Genomic DNA, 19,354 nt, shown 5'->3' on the forward strand with positions numbered 1-19,354 from the left:
ATCTGGAATTCCTCTCTTTGTACTGTATTTACAATATGAATTCAGGGACCTTTTAAATCTCATTGCACTTTGGAACGTTTTCGTGATTTTCAAAATACTACAATTTTTTCCCCTAGTTCACTGTTAAACTTTCAATTATTTAAAAAAAAAAAAAAAATTAAATTCCTCGGCTCACATTTATAAAAAAAATATTTTCTATAAACTTAATTTTATTGAAAAAATGCAATGCATAAACTATAATGCTCTACATAAACATGAAATAAGAGGAAAACTTTAAATAAATCCATTTATTTACAGTTTTTAACAGAGTATAATCAAAGTAAAAAAAAAAGTAATAATTATACAGTCACAGGATTAAAAAAATAAAAGAAAAATTATAATATCTATATGAATTTATAAACACGCATATATAAATAAAAGAGGGACTTACATAACTTAAAGACACATTATTTATTCGAAAATCTTGATAAACTTTCAGTATCTGTAAGTGTGAAAATATATGATTTTACATACTGTTTCTAAAAATTCACAAAATTAAATTACACTGTCAAAGTACAAAACAACAAACCTGAAACTTTTTGTAAGCTGCAGAGGGGAAAGGAAAAAAAATATATACAAAAGCAGATATAATATTGTGAATTTATTATTCAAACAATCTGGCAAGCACATAAATTTCATTTACCAGTTTATCAAACATCAGAGGTCAGACAAATATAAACTGATTAGTTGAATATCACGTGCTCATTTATACAGAATTTTGAAAAACACATAACTTCTCTTTTTGGGACTTTTAGTTCACATAACACTATTTGTTACATTTTAAACAACTTTGTAAAGAAAAACAGAAAAAGTACTGAAAAAATTCTATAAATCAAAGAAAGGACTGCTGCTTTTGTTCATATAACATACAAAAGATGAATTAATAAAACTGGAAAGAAATTTCCTATCTAAATCTTTTGTAAGTTTTGTACACTACCTTTCTTTTGCATCAATGTGCAGGGATATTAGAACATGAAGTTCACAGTTTTAATATCCAGTGGAAATCTGAAATCTTAAAAGAATCTCAAGATCTTTATGAATTCTATAATATGATAAATTGCAGTGAATCCCAAATCTTCTCACAGATTTAACTGAATCACTTACAATAATCTAACACTTAGATTTCAACTGAATTGTTAAGCTCCGAGATGAAGAAAAAAAATCTTTGCTGACCCCTACATTTTTTCCTCTCAAGATAAAAAACAGGTTTACTACCAAGGTATTCTTATGCTAATGAAACTTTAATCTACAGCATCATGTTAATGAGTAGTAGGTCTTTACTGAGACTCATTAAGAAGTGTTAAAGCTGTTTCTGTAGCAAAGACAAAAATATGCTTCAATATCATTATAGGCACAGCCAACAGTTTATGCTGTAACTGTCAGCTTTTGAGGCTTAGCCTTGAAATAATCACTTACTTTAACAAGTGAAGATTACTTCTGGATATTCCTCATTAACAATAAGCTATTTACACCAAAGTTAATTCACATATTTTGACAATGGAAGGCTGTATATTAATAAATTTGTATCATGTACCACTCATTATAAAACCTATTACCAGCAGTGTCTTAACCACAAAAACAATGTGTAAGACATTTCGCTGAGATAAGAATTTATTTTTTCTATTGAATCCAAAGGTAGCAGATATAGAAAACATCAAGTATTACAACTACATTATAATAAATGTATATTTTCAGTTTTTGAGTAGAATAACAATGAACAGCTGAGACTACATAGCGCTACAAATAACTTTTAGCACTGTTTCTCTGTCTGCAGTGTGATAAACGCAAATTACCAATGGTGATGAAAGTAATGTAAGAAAAACTAATTCATTCAAATTACAGCAATAATGAGAAAACATGTAGAATATATAGCTTATTATCTGGTTATCTTTATTGCTCTGACAATATACTCTACTAATCTTAATCCAATAAATGTCCAGGAGAAACATCTCATATAATGAAAATTTAACACATATTACCATTGACATATACCAATTACATATACCAATTGCATGACAATGCAATATTTATATTAATAATTCTTATATTCACTGATCAAAGACAACAATCATCATTCAGAGTTCTACTGCACCTTATAATGGACATAACTCCCCAACAACTGACTATTAAGGGTTAAGAGAATATGAGTTTTATAAATAATGTATGAACCACACATTTATGTAAGGAAAGCACTTTGCACAGCACAAAACATTACTCATATGTTATGTTATTCTACTGGGTAAAACATACATTTTGAGACAAAAACGTTTGAAACAGTTCTTGTAGCATATGAAGTACCTTATATATAAAAATATAACATTATGGAACCATTACACAAATTTATATGACAGAAATCCCAACAGCCTTAATTAGTCTAAACATGGATTTTAAAATAAAGTCATTTTCTTCATGAACAATGTAATTGGTTTATGGTGGCTAAGTATTCAACAGGTATAGAATGAAGAAATATGTATATTTTAGAGTATGACCTTCTTCTTTGTTATTCCTACTTATTCCAGAGGCAAAACTCATTGTGATAAATGAATCTTTTGAATGAAGAAACATCCTCTTTTTGTTCCTCTTATCTGAATTGCATTTAGATGGGCCATATAATTTTCAGTACTTTTTCATTAAAATATTTACATCACTTATGCAGGATGAAATATTTCAAAATGCAGCATAAAATTCAAAACCTGTAGAACTTGATAGTTCACAATATAAATTTTAATCATTTTCAGCTGTTATTGCTTAGCTTTCTTTGTAATTGTTCCAAATGCTGATATAACTGTTGGTTTAGTTCCAGTTGGCACTGGTAAGACTGTAGGGGTTATCAGAGCAGCAGGCTTCAAAGCTGTTGCAGGCATCTGATTAATGCCAACATCCCATTTGCTTTTGCGTTTTCCAGCATCTGAAAAACATATTCCTTTTTATTTTAATGGAAACTCACATTATATACTTGAAGATAACTAAATAAATAAATTCCAGCCAAGGAGGGCTATAATGATATGTTAAAAAATGGAAATGTAATTTTAATACAAATTATTTATAGAAATATACTAAATTTAATACAACATCAACATCTCATACAAATTTTGAAAAAAAAAAGCACACTTAATTCTTCTAATAAATGACTCTCGTAATAATAATAATAATAAAAATATCAGTGAGTAAAGATATTCCCTCCCACTCAAATTAGTCAGCAGTTATTTGACCATTAACAATTATCAATTAAATTCAAGTATCTGTCAAAAAAATGGCAGAATTTTACCTAAAATTCTAATTTTTACCTATCAGAAATAAAATATCATAAGCATTAGAACTTTCTGCCTATTTATATTGTTTTCATAAAAAACAGCTTCTTTTAGTAAAAGTATAAATCACTCAATAAAAGCAAATAATCAAATTTATTTAATTCTAAATAAATAAAAATTTAAACTGTGAAAACATGCAAAACAAAACAAAAAAGTCAAAATATAACTTGCTTACACAAATTGCACTATTTCAGAAAAAAGTTTACTCCTTCCCCCCAAAAAAGAGATACATAACATGTCTCAATTTAAACTCTGTTAATTGAAGAAATTTAATTTATCAAAAACTCTCAATCCATCAGTGAGTTCAATTTATGATGAAGAGGAGGGTAAGGGGCATTAATTCAATACAGCTCTTCATACTTTTCAAATAAGGATTCAGAATAAACTTGCTAGAAAAACATAACCAACCAATTTCTGACTAAAACTAGCATTTCCCTTCCATCAATATAAAATATGAGTTTTCTTTAGCTAACTGTTCAAAATGCAGCTTAAGCAAATTTTTCCAAGTTCAGATTTTAATTTTTTTGATTTGTATATTTTCATTTCCCAATTCTAATTTCCCTATCTCATACACATTCATTTTCTTTCTGAAAAATGCTGTCTTTATTTATTCTTAAAAAAATAAATAAATAAATAAAAATAAAAATAAAAAAACCTACACATCAGTAGTTATAAAATAGAGAAGATGAAAAATGAGAAATGTTTTTAAAATCTTTCACCTAAGAATTCCAGTTTAAATTTTTAAAAATGCATATCTTACAAAATCCAGTACTTTCCAGTTTCTTCTTTACATTTTTTTATTATGCTGGCTTAGGAATATTCATTAAAAAAGAATCAGCTTTGTTTTTTGGAAGGAGGGGAATAAAAATCATATTAGTTGAAAACAATCAATTTTAAAACACCGAAACATTTTAGAATTAAAATTTTTAATGGTCCAAATACAATATAAAAAATGACAGGATATTTAAAAAATCAGTACCACCATTTTAAAAAATGATTAATACATATAATAATATCCTTAATCTAGCTAAAAATGCTCTTTCTGCTAATGCTAGCCATCTCAAACCACCAACATATATCTAAAACCAAAGTGTCCCGGATCCTTTCCTTTAGTCTTGAATTAGATTAAGATGTCTGAATATGTCAAAACACGTAAGAGCTATTTGCCTAAGAGAATGGTTGCTTTCTGAGGAACACCGGCTCATGCTCATGTTACACATGGAAAAAATCGTGAAAACCAAACATGCAACCAGCCCATTCACCTGGACTCAAACCCAGGTTGAACTACCAATATTCAGCAAACCTTTACCAGTTGACAATTAATCAGTCAGCCACTAGTGCAGCCTCTTAATCTGGGGGAGTCAGGCTAATAACTTTCAAGCATTTCCATAGCATTTTGCTATTACCAACCATTTCAGGCTTGAAGAATTAGAATTTAAAATTTTATACTTTTTCCTATTTTTTAGGCTAAATTTTGAGAAATTCTAATACTAAAATAAATACAATTATAAGAAATTTTATTTTTGGTAACACTGATAGTCATTTAAAACAAACATTAGTTTCTGAAAGCTGTTAAGCTTCCAAGCAAGAAAAAGTAGGAATTTTCACAGTCAGTCTTCTGCGTGCTCAGTGCTCTCTTATTCACAATAACAGGAAATTTTGTAATAAAAATAATCTGAATAAAATAATTCATTTCATTTATATAAAAAATGATATGACATCATGAGGTTTTTCTTGATCTGGTAAAAGTTCATCAGTCCAAAACCCTCAACATAAATGCATGTTGTGATAATAATATCAATCCCAGCGTGGTGATGTAACTATGCAGAATGGTCAATTTTAACTTCAAATGTAAAATAGCAGTCAAATATACTTGAATATACTTGCAGTCAAATATACTTGAATATAATCTAAGCTGGCAAGCAGCCAGAAACACACTCTCTCTTAAAATCTAAAACCTCAATTTAAATAAAATTGTAGTCAAAGACAACCCAATTTACATATAACTCTAAGCTGGCAAGCAGCCAGAAACACACTCTCTTTTAAAATCCAAAACCTCAACTTAAATACTATCTAATTCATTTATATTCTGAAGCAGAAAGCAGAAATTCTAACAAAGGCAAAAATTATAACTAACTAGCTAATTCAAATAATAGCCTTAAAAACAAATAAATTTCATGCCTAAAATATAAAGCAAAATTTAATTTTAAAAACTGATAATTCCTAGTACACTTATTTATAACCAAAAATGAAGCATAAGATTGGACCTAGATTTTGCTCAACCTGATTTAGTTTCTGCCCTCCTTCCTTCCAAAAAAATCCCTCTTTAAGTAATTTAATTTTTGTCAAAATTCACAATAATATTACATACCTTATTTCTTTCTGTCTAGTTCATTAAATATATGATTTAAAAATTTTCAATTATATAATTTCCTTCTTTCTTGAATTTTACTGAGTTTATATACTTTGTGCATGCTTTTAGAAAGCTGTTTTTTTCAAATTTCAAAATCCTAGACAAAGATTTCTCCTTCTATGAGATATAAAGGGAAATGGGCCTCAGGACCACTGTATTGCAAACTGAGCACTTGGACAAAAATTCTTAATTTAATGTGTTAAATGGTAAGCAAAATCAGTACAAAATGTATTCTGTATAATAACAAAAACATAAATTGTTCGGGGAAGATAATAAAAAAATGAGGGACACAGAAAATGAAAGATCCTCTGGAAATACAATCTTCATAACATTTTCATAAAAAAAAAAAGTATAAGAGGTCTTTATACTCCAAAGCAGCAAATATCACCCAAAAGCCCAAAATAATTTCAAGGGTAAAATGTTACTCCATTATCTTTCTCCCTGTGGTCCATATAAAACCACTAGTTACAACAGAACACTACCGTAACTGATGAGACCTCTACAGTTATTTCAGTATTTGTCTCTTCTCCACATGGACGAGAAGCACATGAATCTTTTGAAGTTTCACTTAAAAATTGCCTGAATGCCTTAATTTAAGTTTTTGAATCAGCCAGCGTAATTTTTGCAAAAATGTAAGAGTCAGTTCATGTGAATCAGAATTGCTTACTTTTTTGGAATAGTTATACATGAAAATATTAATAGTAATATTGTAAAATGTAATTACAAGTGTTAAAACATGCCCAAATGAATGGTGTCACATCCACAATACGCAAGCCTGAAATTATATTGAGTTGAATTAGATAATGAAAGAAATAGGAACATTTATTTATAGGGTCAAATTCAAAAAGAAGAGACTTTGTGGACTCAAAACCAGAAAGCATTCAGAGAATGATCCTACAGTATCAAATTATATAACATTCTATAACATAGAAAAAATACTCTAAAATTAGTAATGAAGGCTTCAACTAACAGTAATTACTTGTATATCTATTCATATAATCCTTTTAATGTAGAATTACATTCCATAATGGCCTGATGGGAAAGCAAAAATTAAGATACTATTTGAAGTGTGCATGAATGCTTATATCTTCGAAGCCACAAATCAATCTAACATCATTACTAAGATGAAAGAGCACATTAGCAAATACACACACACACACATTAAAAAAAAAAAATTAAAAAAAAAAACTGGACAAAGGATATGCACATGTAATGCATTAAAAATTGCGAAATTTTGCACGTGGCAAGGTCATCTGGTAGAGAGTCAGTGTGTTCAGGTGGTGTTTGCTGTATTTTATTTTATTTCACTAAGCTAGTGGTGTTGAGATTTATAAAAATTTGATGAGTGAATCAGATTGTGTACCAAAAGATAAATAAAAAATTGATAAGCACTGTAACAGAATACAAGATTCAGAAGCAAGTGATATTTATATGTTGATGTAATTGTTAACAGACAGTCAAGATTTATTCTAGCATCCACAGACCGGGTGTCCCAAACTGTCCCAGACTCACCAACCACCCAGTCCAAATGCCATTAATGCACGCTATAATTTCACAAACGCCATGCTGCAACTTATGGATGACAGTGAACTAGATGTTGGCAACATATGGTTCTCAGACAAAGCATATTTTTACCTCGATGGCTATGTCAACAAGCAGAACTCGAGAATTTGGGGAAGCAAAAATCCTCATATTGCTGAACCTTCCTCTCTGCATTCACCAAAAATAATGGTATGGGCTGTGGTTTCTTCCAAAGGAATAATAGCGCCATTTTTTCAAGAGCAAACGATAAATGCTGTACGATATCTTGGGATTCTGGAAGAACTTGTGGAGATTCATACTGCTTTGGAGGACCGTTTGAATGACTCCTGGTTCGTGCAAGATGGTGCTCGTCCACATCGGACACCTGCAGTATTTGATTTCTTGAACGAACATTTCAGTGAGCAGGTAATTGCCTTGGATTACGACATGCATACAGGAAGTGGCATGGCATGGCCTCCTCATTCACCAGACTTGACGCCCTATAACTTTATTCTTTGGGGGTACCTGAAAAATTTGGTATACCGCCAAACTCCACAAACAATTGCAGAGTTGAAGCAGCACATCTGTACTGCATGTGAGACAATTCCAAGTGTCATCCAACTGTTAATTCCGAAAACTTGATTAGTTTGTTTGGTTTACTTGATTACAGCAAAGCACTCATAGGATATCTGCTTAAAGGAAGGGATGCTTTCATGGAGGACTTGCTAATGGAAACTGGCTTGTGTGCACATTACACATGGGGGAAAACAATGAAAACATCCATTCACCGGGATTCGAACCTCAAAAAGAACTACCAGTGTTTAGCAACATTACTGCTTGTCTGCTGGTGGGCCAGAATATGTTCTTGTTTAGGGAATTGATGAAATATTTTGATACTAGTATATTGACTGATAAAGAGTTAACTGTCAATACAGATGTTCTTGTTATTATATTATCATGGGGGATTTCAAACAAAATGAAAAGGCATTTAATTTTATGAAATATTTTAATTTCAGTATGATGGCAAGTAACTATCCAAGTACACTTGGCAATTCATTTATAGATTTAAAATTTACTAAAAATATAACAGCAGACATCTTAAATTGTGTATCTTATTTCTTATATCACTGACCAATTTTACATCGGGTCATTCTGAATGAATAAATGTAATAAATAAAAAATATAATAAAATAAAATATATGTGTGTGTAAAATCTTTTGTTTGTTTTATTTGTTCTACAATATCTTCACACTTTTATTAGCATACTTGGCAACCTATGACACTAAAAAATCAGGAGATTTTTTAAAGAAATCAGGAGATTTTTCACAATGTTAAAAAGACTTTTTAAATGATAAAAATATAGTTTTTAATAATGGATTACCTTTAAATAGTTACTAATTCTTAAATGCAAGCAACACAAATATACCTCACACATAAAAAAACATTTTTATTACTTGCATCGTTTAAGGAAAAAAAAAAAAAAAGACACTTTAATCAGTTTGTACAAATGTTACAGTGGCAGATTTTGCTTTCGTCAAGAAAGAAACTTCATAATTTTGTTCATAGCAATTGCCACGTAGGCCTGCTTTCACTAATAAAAGTTTTCTAATGTGTCATCACTAATATTAGATCTTAATTTAGTCCTCGTTTTTGTAACAACACTGAAAATCCTCTCACACTCTGCATTACTATGGAGAACTGTCAAGATGGCCAGCATAATTCTAGACAGTTCACTATATTTTAAAATTCCATCAGCACCTTTCAGTTTTCCAATTTAACATCACTGGGTGTCAATCCTAGCTGATTTTATAACTTCCTCCAAGTTTTCTAATTGTAAACTGCAAAATTGCGCCTGCAACACTATCAGTGGCAACATCAATATCATCAACTTTCATGACTAAATGAAGTAACACGGGAAATCTGTTCCAAAAATACATTATATCAGAAAAAGATGCATTTGCTAGAGCAGAAACATCAGCAACTTTAGCATGCAAAATCACTTCATCGTTGACTGGAAATTTATGTAGTATGTAATCACATACTCGACAGAAGTAACTTCTAACATGAAGATAAAACTTATTTTTGTCTTCTTCTGAAAGTTCTTCCACTACTTTTGTAGTTGCAGCTCCTATTACAAAATCTTCATCTTTCTTCTGATTTTCTATTTCAACGTAAATCACATCATATATAGAATTACAAGACAAAACACAGACTGTTTTTACAAGCTTTGATAAAATGTCTTTAAACAGATCATAAATCATTGATTGCAAAACATGAATTAATGGAATTCTGCTTTGTAGAACTGTGTTAAAAACATCGAATGATGGCAAAATGAATTGGAAAAAAAAAATAATAATAATAAAAAGTTTTGTTAAGGTCCGAAGAAAAAAAACATAAATATTCGTTCTTCACAAGATAAACTTACAGTAATCGGAAAATGCTTTGTGTGTTCAGCAATTTTTTTTTATTTTGAGAACTGCCAGTTGAACTGCTGAATGTTGCAGAAATTTATTTTTCTCAAACCTATTTTTAACAATGGAAGTAGTAACTACATCTCCATTTACTTTTGGTATTTTTATAACTTTCCATAGAGCCTTTTATCTTAACTTTTGATGCATTTACTTCTTCTTTAAAAAATGCAAGAAGTGGATTTCATTGATCGAGGATTCTAGATAAGCATTTCTTTAAAGACAGCCAGCATGTACACACGTTTCACAATTTTTCTAATTTCAGTATTATGCAGCTGTTAGAACTGTTTCAATTTTTTTTTTTTTTTTTTTTTCCTTTTAGAACTCCTTTCAAGATAATAATAAATATCAACAATGTGTTCATCCACATTTACTAGTAAAGAAGCTGCCCCTTTTTCAGCTGCTAAATTTAAGAGGTGACAGGTGCACCTCATAATCTGCAAATCTGAATTTTCCTTTCTTAAGATGCCTGCAACATCAGTCTTCAAGCCTACCATTACTGGTGCATTATCGGCACCAAGTGCTAAGCAATTATCCAGAGGTTCTGCATTTTCTTTTAAAGTTTTAATAATTAGCTGTGCTATATTTAAGCTTGTCGTATGACCTTCTAAAGTGGGGACAGAAAATAAACTGCACTCAATTTCTGAAGACTCTGGATTAAAAAAAGAAACAACAACTGGATACAGTTTTGAAACGGTATTACTGCTTCCATCCGTAGAGAGGCTGAATGGAGCTGTTTTAATGCAATCAATAACTGAAGATTTATTTTTCAAACCCATTTCTTTAACAATTACACTTGTTTTGGTCTTTGCACTTAAATATTTCTCAGCGACTTCACTATCGGAAAACATTTTTCTAAATAAAGATTCAGCGTGATCCGATGCATTCAGTGGCAGGTTGTGCTCCAGTAAAAAGGCAGAGAACAGGCATTCTGCATTAATAACTTTTTGGTCCTTTGTTTCCGAAGAAAAATTTAATTTTTCGTTTTTACAAAACAACTCATGTTGTCCTTGTGTTTTTGTGTACGCACATGTTTGAGAACATCCATCCTTCCACCATGCGAAATCAAAAAATCACAACGACAGATGGTACACATCGCAAATTTATTACATTTCCTTGAGGAAATAATGGAAGAAAAGTCAACTGTGTACGATTTTTGAAACGTCAATGAGTATTTCACCTTTCTCACAAACATAACAAAAGACGATAATTTCTAAAACTATTTCCCGAAGGCACTGTACTCACACAACTCAGGACAAGATGAATGAAATAACTAAAGAACATCCAACTAACAGCCTTGAGCTTGCTTTGTGTTCATTGGCTAATATTTGCCAGATGACACGCTGTGGAGCTCGATGCCCAGTGGAGAATGATGCTTCTGGATACGTATGCTCTCACTCATAAAGCAGAAATTCTCGTCTGATTCGCAAGGTTTTGTTTCAGATATAATCTAGAGAAAATTCAATTGCTTTCAGATGTCCAAAATCACTTTTTTTTTTTTTTTTTTTTTTTTTTTTTTGTTCATATAACAAAGTATTAAGCCAAGTTCCATAAAAATTGTGAGAAATTTCAAGAATAAGAAAAAGTCGGGAGAAATATATTGTAAATCAGGTTGGTGGGAGCGCAGTCGAAAATCGGGAGTCTCCCGCCTAAATCGGGAGAGTTGGCAACTCTGCATTAGCATGCCTATGCATTAAACACCAGTGGCTCTTTAAGCTAGAAAAGAGAGCATACTGTCAATTTTTTTATCAAAAATTTCTTTAACTGCAGAAATAGCATAATTTAACCCTTATTATTTTTAGGTTTCATAATCGGTTAAAAATAAAAAAAGTACAAATTAAAATAAGTGAATACAGTATTTTAGTAAACCATAAAAGTTAAAAATATCCTCATTTGTTTCAAAACTTCAAGAATATGCTGGCTAACACTTGTGAGAATGATGAATAACACTTGCTTAAACAAAAGATATTCAACATCACATAAGAGAATCCTTAAACATAAATTATTTTTTATTTTTATTTATTCATTTATTTTTACTCATGGAAATACAGAATAATTTTTATGAAGGTTTCACTTATTAAAAACATGGATTAAAGTCTGGATTCTTGATGAAATTTGGACCACTCTTTACTTAGACCTAGAAGAAAGTATACAACTATACCAACAGATTGTATATCAAAAATGAAGAAAACAAGAGAGAGAATAGTAATTTAAAAGTCAACTTTTAAATCAAATTTAATGTAAATTGGATAAAAAATATAAAAAATTATTTTTAATCACAATTTATAGCAGCCAAATGTACGAATAGCAGAAATGTTAGTTTAAAAACATTAAAGGATATTTATCAAGCATTTTTAAAAATAGAATCTGCAAATATTGAAATTTATTAACTCTTTTGTTACTAATTTTCTACTAGAATTTTTGTTCTATTTCCCTATTTCTTTTTCATGCTTATATAATTAGCACATATATGTATGATTAAAATTCTAAAGTTCTTCTAAAATTCTTGAATTTTTTTTTTAAATAAACTTTTAAGCAATGGAAAATTTAACATACCTATACTTGAGTCTGACGAAGGCTTTTTAACAGTACCAGATATAAACTCAACCTAGAAAAATTCTTTTCATAAGTAAACATGAAATCAAAATGAAATTTTCTATACTTTATATTGTTAAATTCTAGATAATCTTAGCTTGAAAACAAATTTTAATCTTAAAAAAAAGGCCTTATTAATAACAGAACCACAAAAAGTAATTAAATCAATATTATTAAAAACTTGAGTATATTTATCATTAAGTTACATATTACATGTTAAGAAGTATCAGAGAAGTATCGGCCTATCAGATTTAAAAATCAGGACTTTCTAAGCAATACAAATAATTTTTAAAAGAAAAACATGACAAAAGAAAAGTTTTCTTAAATAAAATAAAAAATTAAATAATGAACTAAATTTAAATGTTATCTAAGGAATATCTGGAAGTGCAATCACTAATTCATATATGTAGATTGTAAATAAATACTTATATATACAAAATATTTTTATTATCCAGCTCTCTTAATATAAAAAAAAAAACACTTTATTTCATTGCCAACAAAGGTGGCAGATTGATCACCCCTCACTGTCTGCACTGCTATAAGAAATTACCAGAATAGCCAACATTACTAGAGACAATGAATTTAAAAAAAACATTTAATGTCTTCTAGTATTCCAACCAAACTGCAGTGAGTAACAATCTGTGATGGTATTCAGCTTTTCTAACTAGGAAATTGACCATGATTTATAGTAAGATGAATTTGCATAGCATACATATGTATGATTTTATCATGTAAAACCACTTTATTGTTGACTGGAAATTTATAAAATATGTAATCATATACTTGGCACAAGTAGAAACTTAAACATATAAGCATGTAAACTAGGAAAAAAAAAAAAAACTTATCTAACATGAAAAGGACATGCATATATAGTTATATAGTTCCTAACATGTGCAAAAAACTTTCTGTCTCCTTCTGAAAGTTCTTGTTCTGCTTTGTTAGTTGCTGTCAATTTCATTAAACTTTCATCATTTTCCCAGTGTTTTATTACCATAATTCACATGATGTAAAATAGCTTTGGTTTTCTTTTTAAGTAGTCTGCAAAACATCCAGAAATTTCTGAGTTCATAAATCTTGTTTTGGAGCAAAAGCGACAAAAAATAACAAGAAATTTTAAGAACAGAAAGGTCAGGTAAATTACAAATCATTCCGAATCATACTGGCAGAGGTATGTTAAAAATTCAGGATTCTCCTGCATAAATTAGGAAAGCTGATATATTAAAGTTCATATACATGCTATAATAATGATCTACAAAAAGCATGTGAATACAGTGTGTTTAAAAAAGAATATACGTATTTCAAATGCATATATTTATTAAACTGTATGACATACGATTATGAAACTTTACACACATATGTATGAACCTCTCAAGTTCAGATTACAGATGTTCAATATGTCCTCCACCAGCGACATGAACAACATCACATTGATACTCAAATTCCTCCCATACTCGGGCAAGTATGTCCATCGTCACTAACGTTATGACAGTACAGATATGGTTCTTCACCTCTTACAGGTTCTGTGGGAGTGGTGGTACATTTCATTCAGATAATCATGCACTTGGCGACACCAGTCAGGTGGTGCCCATCTTGTTGAAAAATGAAGTTGTCTTCATGCAGCCTCTGAAGCAACCAGTTCTGTAACATAGTGAGATACTGCTGACTATTAACCATGTTTCTGTGAAAGAAGAATGGGCCGTAAACAGATGATGGGGATATCGCACAAAACACATTGATTTTTGGCGAATCTCATACATGTTCAATGGCTGCACGTGGGTTCTGTAGGCCCCAGATTAGAACATTGTGTTTGTTTACATGACCACTAACATGTAAATTCGCTTCATCAGTGAACACGATACATTGTGAGAAAGTGTTATCATTGTCAATAGCACAAATAATCTCGTTACAAAATGCCACATATTTGCGTTTGTCATCAGGTCGCAGTGCCTGTAACAAATGTAACTTGTACAGCTTCATAACCGACGTCTCAAAACACGCCCAATTGTATTGTTGTAGGCAGTTGTAACTCCCAACTGGCACGATGAGTTGATTTTGAAGGATTACATTGGAAAGCAGTTTGAATTTGTGCGACATTTTTGTCGGGAACATGAGGGCGGCCAAGACTCTTTCCTTTACATACACATCTTGTATTTACAAACTGTCAATACCATCTGTGAATGTTTCACCCATTCAGAGGATCACTTTGGTACCTCAACTCGAAACGTCTTTGCACTGTAATCACGGAATTGCACTTCGCAAACTCGAGTACACAAAGTGATTTCTGCTGTGACGTAGCTAACCATTTTAAACATGTGACGGTTACCACAGAAGACAACTGACATCTGGCGGCTATTAATATAAACTAGACTATGTATTCGTTTCGCCAATAGCTGAGCCGAGGCGCAGTGATCGATAGTTTGGACTAAATAACATTTTGTAATACGTATATTCTTTTTGAAACACTCAGTATAATACAGGTATTATTTTTTACAATTCATTTTCTTATTTTAATTATTAGGTTTTTAATTTAACTGCATCCTCTATACAAGTTATCTGCTGAAAAACTTACCTTTAAAGGTACAGAATTACCTAGAATAACATTTGTGTATTTTTTCAATTACTCTAAATTAATCCCTCCCCCCTCACAATTTTTTTTTTTTTTTTTTTTTTTTTTTTTTTTTTTTTTAAATTTTAAGAAATGGTTTCAAACAACGCCATTTTTAACTCACCTTTGTTCGCTCTTTTTTCTCCTTCTCTCTCTTATCCATTTCTTCTTTTTGTCGTTTGGCTGGAAACACGAAAGAAAGAATTTTTTGCATTTTATGCAAGTGTGTGTATATATATATATATATATATATATGCAAAAATATCATACATAAAATATGCTAAAGGGGGGAAAATCCCCTGAAAAACTATACACTTATATTTCCAGTTTTCAGAAAAATATGAAATAAAAATTCCACATTTTAATTAGGCCACATTCAGTGCATGAAAACAGTTCAGTTTAAAACTAATAATTTTTGGAATAATCATTTCACTTTATTTTAGTAGGTGTTCAAAATGACCATCTGTTATACTCAAACCTACTTATTCCCTCAACATGGTGTCTGTGCATATTATTCTTGATAAATTAAAAGGTTACTTAAATTTACTTTATGATTTATAATGTTTAATATATAGTTTATTTTACTTCATATGGCACCATGATTTCTCATTGACATTCTTGCAAGCTATGGATTATAAATGTATTGTTTTTGGTCCCCCTTTTTACTCAATCAAAACAAGAAATATTGCTATGCAGAATATGCTGTTAACAGACAAAAATCATATTGCTTTGATTTTTTTTTTTTTGAATGCATGAATAAGATCAAATATGAGTGATTTTTTACCTTTGATTTTTTGAATGCATGAATAAGATCAAATATGAGTGATTTTTGACTAACTCCTTTTCCCTAAAAACCAGAATGAAATAAAATTTTAATGTAATTATGCCCATCCACTTTTATAATGAATGCCAAATTCTTTTATAAGGAAACAGACAGAATTTAATTCTTTAGAGTTGCCATCATGATACTGTGTTTTGAGAACAAAATATTTTATGCAAAAAGTATAAAATTTTATCAATACAAATTATTCATGTTTGCACAAACTATATGATCTGCACATTATATATTAATTTAATCTTAAAAAGTTCAAAGTATTATTTTTAGCATATCAAATTTTAATTATTTTATAATTAATTAGAAGGGCCTTTTTTCCCCCTTAGCTGCTAAAAGTGGATTTGACATCATCCAAAATGTTACATTAGTTCCATTTATTTTTCATCTATTTTTATGCAAAGATATATGAGGATTATTTGACAATGTAATAATTCATTAATGTGAAAAGAAATAATGCAGATGAGTAAAGATGAAATAATACTCCTCTATTAAAATCAAACTTTTAAAATAATTACATTTATCACAAATGTAATATCTAGGACATTAAAAGTACACGTTGCATACTAAGGATATATTTAGATACTACTGCTACTACTGAAGATATATCTTTAAATACAGTGGAAAATGGAAAGAGGATGAAATTTTATATATTGTACTAAAATGAATTAACAGCACAAATAATTAGTAGTTTAATAATAATTAGTAATTGAATAGTTTAATCTTTCACTTGGTGCTATTCCTGAGAGGTATGTTTCTCCATACTCTTTAGCAGAGAAATGTATCTTAAACACAACCATGTTGATTGAATACTTAAAAGTAGCTTAAATAAGCAAAAATTATCAGCATTCCAGTTTTAGAAACCTTCTGAATATAATCCACAATACAAAAATTTAAATAAATAAGCTACTGCTTGTTTTTTTAATTAACTTTTCAATTTAAAGAAAAGTCTTAAAGAAACACTTCTTTGAATTCCATATAATGCATTCCAGTTTATGTTTGACTGCATTTATCATATCAGTATTTCCAAAAGAACTCTCAAACAGTGATAAAATATCAATATTACTTTTATAACATATCCACTGAAAGAATGAATTTGCATATAGAAAAATGCAAATATTTTTTTAATGCAAAATATTCACAAACAGAGAAACAGCTAAACTGTCAGCATTGCAATTAAATTTTAAATATCTAAAAAAATTCAAATATTATTTTACCTAATTCTTCATAAAAAGATTCAGGACCCCAACAATGAGGATCATATGTTTCCTAAAAAGGTATAACAATAATTTAGAATCAGGTGACCAAATAAATGGACAGATTTTAACTATGCTCTTCAATCATTTGATATAATGCTTTGCTGTGAGCTAAAAATAGCAAATGAAATGCAATATTTAAAAGAGTACAAATATGCAATATAATGTAGATTTAGCTTTTAAAATAATAAAAGTAGTTTTTTGTATATTTCTAAAGAGCAGTTACAGACTTGTAAGAACCTCTCTCCCCTCCTTTTTTTTATACAGTGAAGCAAAACAAGCTTCACAAAACTAAGCAAATAAGCTTTATGTTTGAATAAGCAAATAAATTTTATATCTGGAATCAGATGGTTGTTGTGTGTTCACTTTGTTTATTCTATAATATATTTTTAAACTAAAAATTTTCCAAATATTGGTACTATATACAGTCTACACAAAACAAAATATTAGAAACTAAGATGTAAGTGTTTGTTCCTAATTGAAATTATTAGCTCACTGTATCTAAGAACTCCAAGACATCATTCTTTATACTTTTTACCCCATTAAAATTGCATACAAAAATCCAATACAAAGTTCTAAGGATCAGTTTTACTTGTTTATTTATTTAGTTACTAGTTTATTAGTGTCAGTAATTTTTATATTTTGTATGCTAATGATTTCAGCTTTGGTGATCTATGCATCTTATACTTAAGCTAATTCACTTTTTTTTTCCCTTCGAATTCTTGCATCACAGAATATATTGTATTATTGGTAGATGAGCCAACTACATATATTTGAAATTTATTCTCCTGATTATATTACTAAGAATTAAAATATTACAATTGAAATGATTTAAAAATCAAAGTAACACCAGATTTCTAAATAGCAACACAAATTTAGCAGTGAAAAAAAGGTAGCTTCTTATAGCAATAACATGATTAACTGAAATATGTTCAACAATCAGAACGGAATACTAACTGAAAAAGCATTAATAATTAAAGTAAAGAAAAAAATAAATAAATAAAAATAAAAAATAAAAGCAAACTACCAATTCAAAAGAATTAGCACAACACTGTTAACAACCCAAATATGAGAAAACACCTAACAAGAGACATACAAAACTTAAACTGAAAAATAAAAACCTAAATTAACTGGGAATTAATTAAGAGAAGAAATGGAAGTTCACGTAATGGGAAATTAGCAATCCGATCTTAAGATTTTCGACTAAAATTTTCAGCAATATAATATAATCAATAATAATATCAGGAATTTAATTACAATCCATTACCTATGAAATTTTCAGAAGGTCATGTGAGCTTATAAACTTCTGACATCATAAAATCACATAATATCTCACATCACATGCTAAGTTTTGTGACTTTTCAATTTTTTTCTACTTACTTTAGCTCAAAAATATTTTGCAACATTGTGTCTAAAGCTTATTTGCTTAGTTTTGTGAAGCTTGTTTTGCTTTACTGCAACTTTTTTGCAGTTGTTGTTGTTCAATACTTTCTTTTGATTTTACAAGTTCTGTAACTGCTTCTCTTCATAAATATGCAAAATAGAACTACTTTTATTATTTTATGCGTGAAACCAGAGTTTCTTAAACTGTGGGTTGCCAAAAATTTTAGCAGTTTTGATATTTCTTTAACTTATAATAATTTTTCAGTTACCAAATATTTTTACACAATGTATCTGAAAACAGATAAAGATAGGACAATACCAACAATGAAAAAATAAAAAACGTTTCGATGCATTCATTTTATAATATAAACGTTCATTTTACTTGCTTTGCACATGAAACTGTCATTTCGTCTGTTACTTATTTAAAGTTTTCACATTTTTCTATGTTTTAAAATTAGAAATTAAAGTTAATGACCTAAAACTGCAATAGTATATTATAGTACAAGTGAAAAAATTGACACTTTCACTCATGTGTGTGCTGGATTTATGCAATGCTTATGGGGGTCCCACAAAATTTTCGTAAAAAAATCTCAGTGATATAAAGGGGTCGCGATTAAAGAAAGAAGCCCTACTTTAAACAAGAACTGTGCTTCAGTAAATCAATTTTACGTACCCTCAGTTCAAATTTATGTAAATTGCAATAAGCTTTTTGTGTTGTTTGTTTTCATTCTTCACAGCCAATTCTCAAATATGGATAATTAAGGCAAGCATTTTGAAAGCTTGTGCTGAATTTTTTCATGTTACACATAATTCCCATTTTAATTAATACAGCATATAATCTGACTTAATTTTGAATCCCATTCATAGATCACCAAAACATTAAAAGTAAAGTAAATCTTGCTGAATCTAAGGTTTACATCATTAATACATT

The 19,354-nt window shown here is 29.6% G+C and overlaps 1 protein-coding gene across 6 annotated transcripts in view; it reads right to left on the reverse strand.

Moving 5' to 3' along the window:
• Positions 1-622: 622 nt before the first annotated feature.
• The window catches only part of LOC118206095 (SAP30-binding protein), a 79,500-nt gene continuing 60,768 nt past the window's right edge, over positions 623-19,354 (reverse strand). For 5 of the 6 annotated variants that reach the window (XM_085815387.1, XM_085815384.1, XM_085815382.1 and 2 more), the window contains 4 exons: positions 17,002-17,053; positions 15,077-15,135; positions 12,309-12,360; positions 623-2,947 (listed from right to left, as the gene is read on the reverse strand). In XM_085815387.1, the coding sequence (XP_085671513.1) occupies positions 2,781-2,947; positions 12,309-12,360; positions 15,077-15,135; positions 17,002-17,053 (330 nt within the window). In that variant the 3' untranslated portion in view covers positions 623-2,780. Of the gene's footprint in view, positions 2,948-11,792; positions 11,890-12,308; positions 12,361-15,076; positions 15,136-17,001; positions 17,054-19,354 lie in introns of those variants that run through there. The other variant, XM_085815388.1, reaches the window with a different exon arrangement.

The sequence above is a fragment of the Stegodyphus dumicola genome, chromosome 4 (genome assembly GCF_044657685.1).
Source record: "Stegodyphus dumicola isolate Sdum_Otavi_A_Nest chromosome 4, ASM4465768v1".
Taxonomy (NCBI): domain Eukaryota; kingdom Metazoa; phylum Arthropoda; class Arachnida; order Araneae; family Eresidae; genus Stegodyphus; species Stegodyphus dumicola.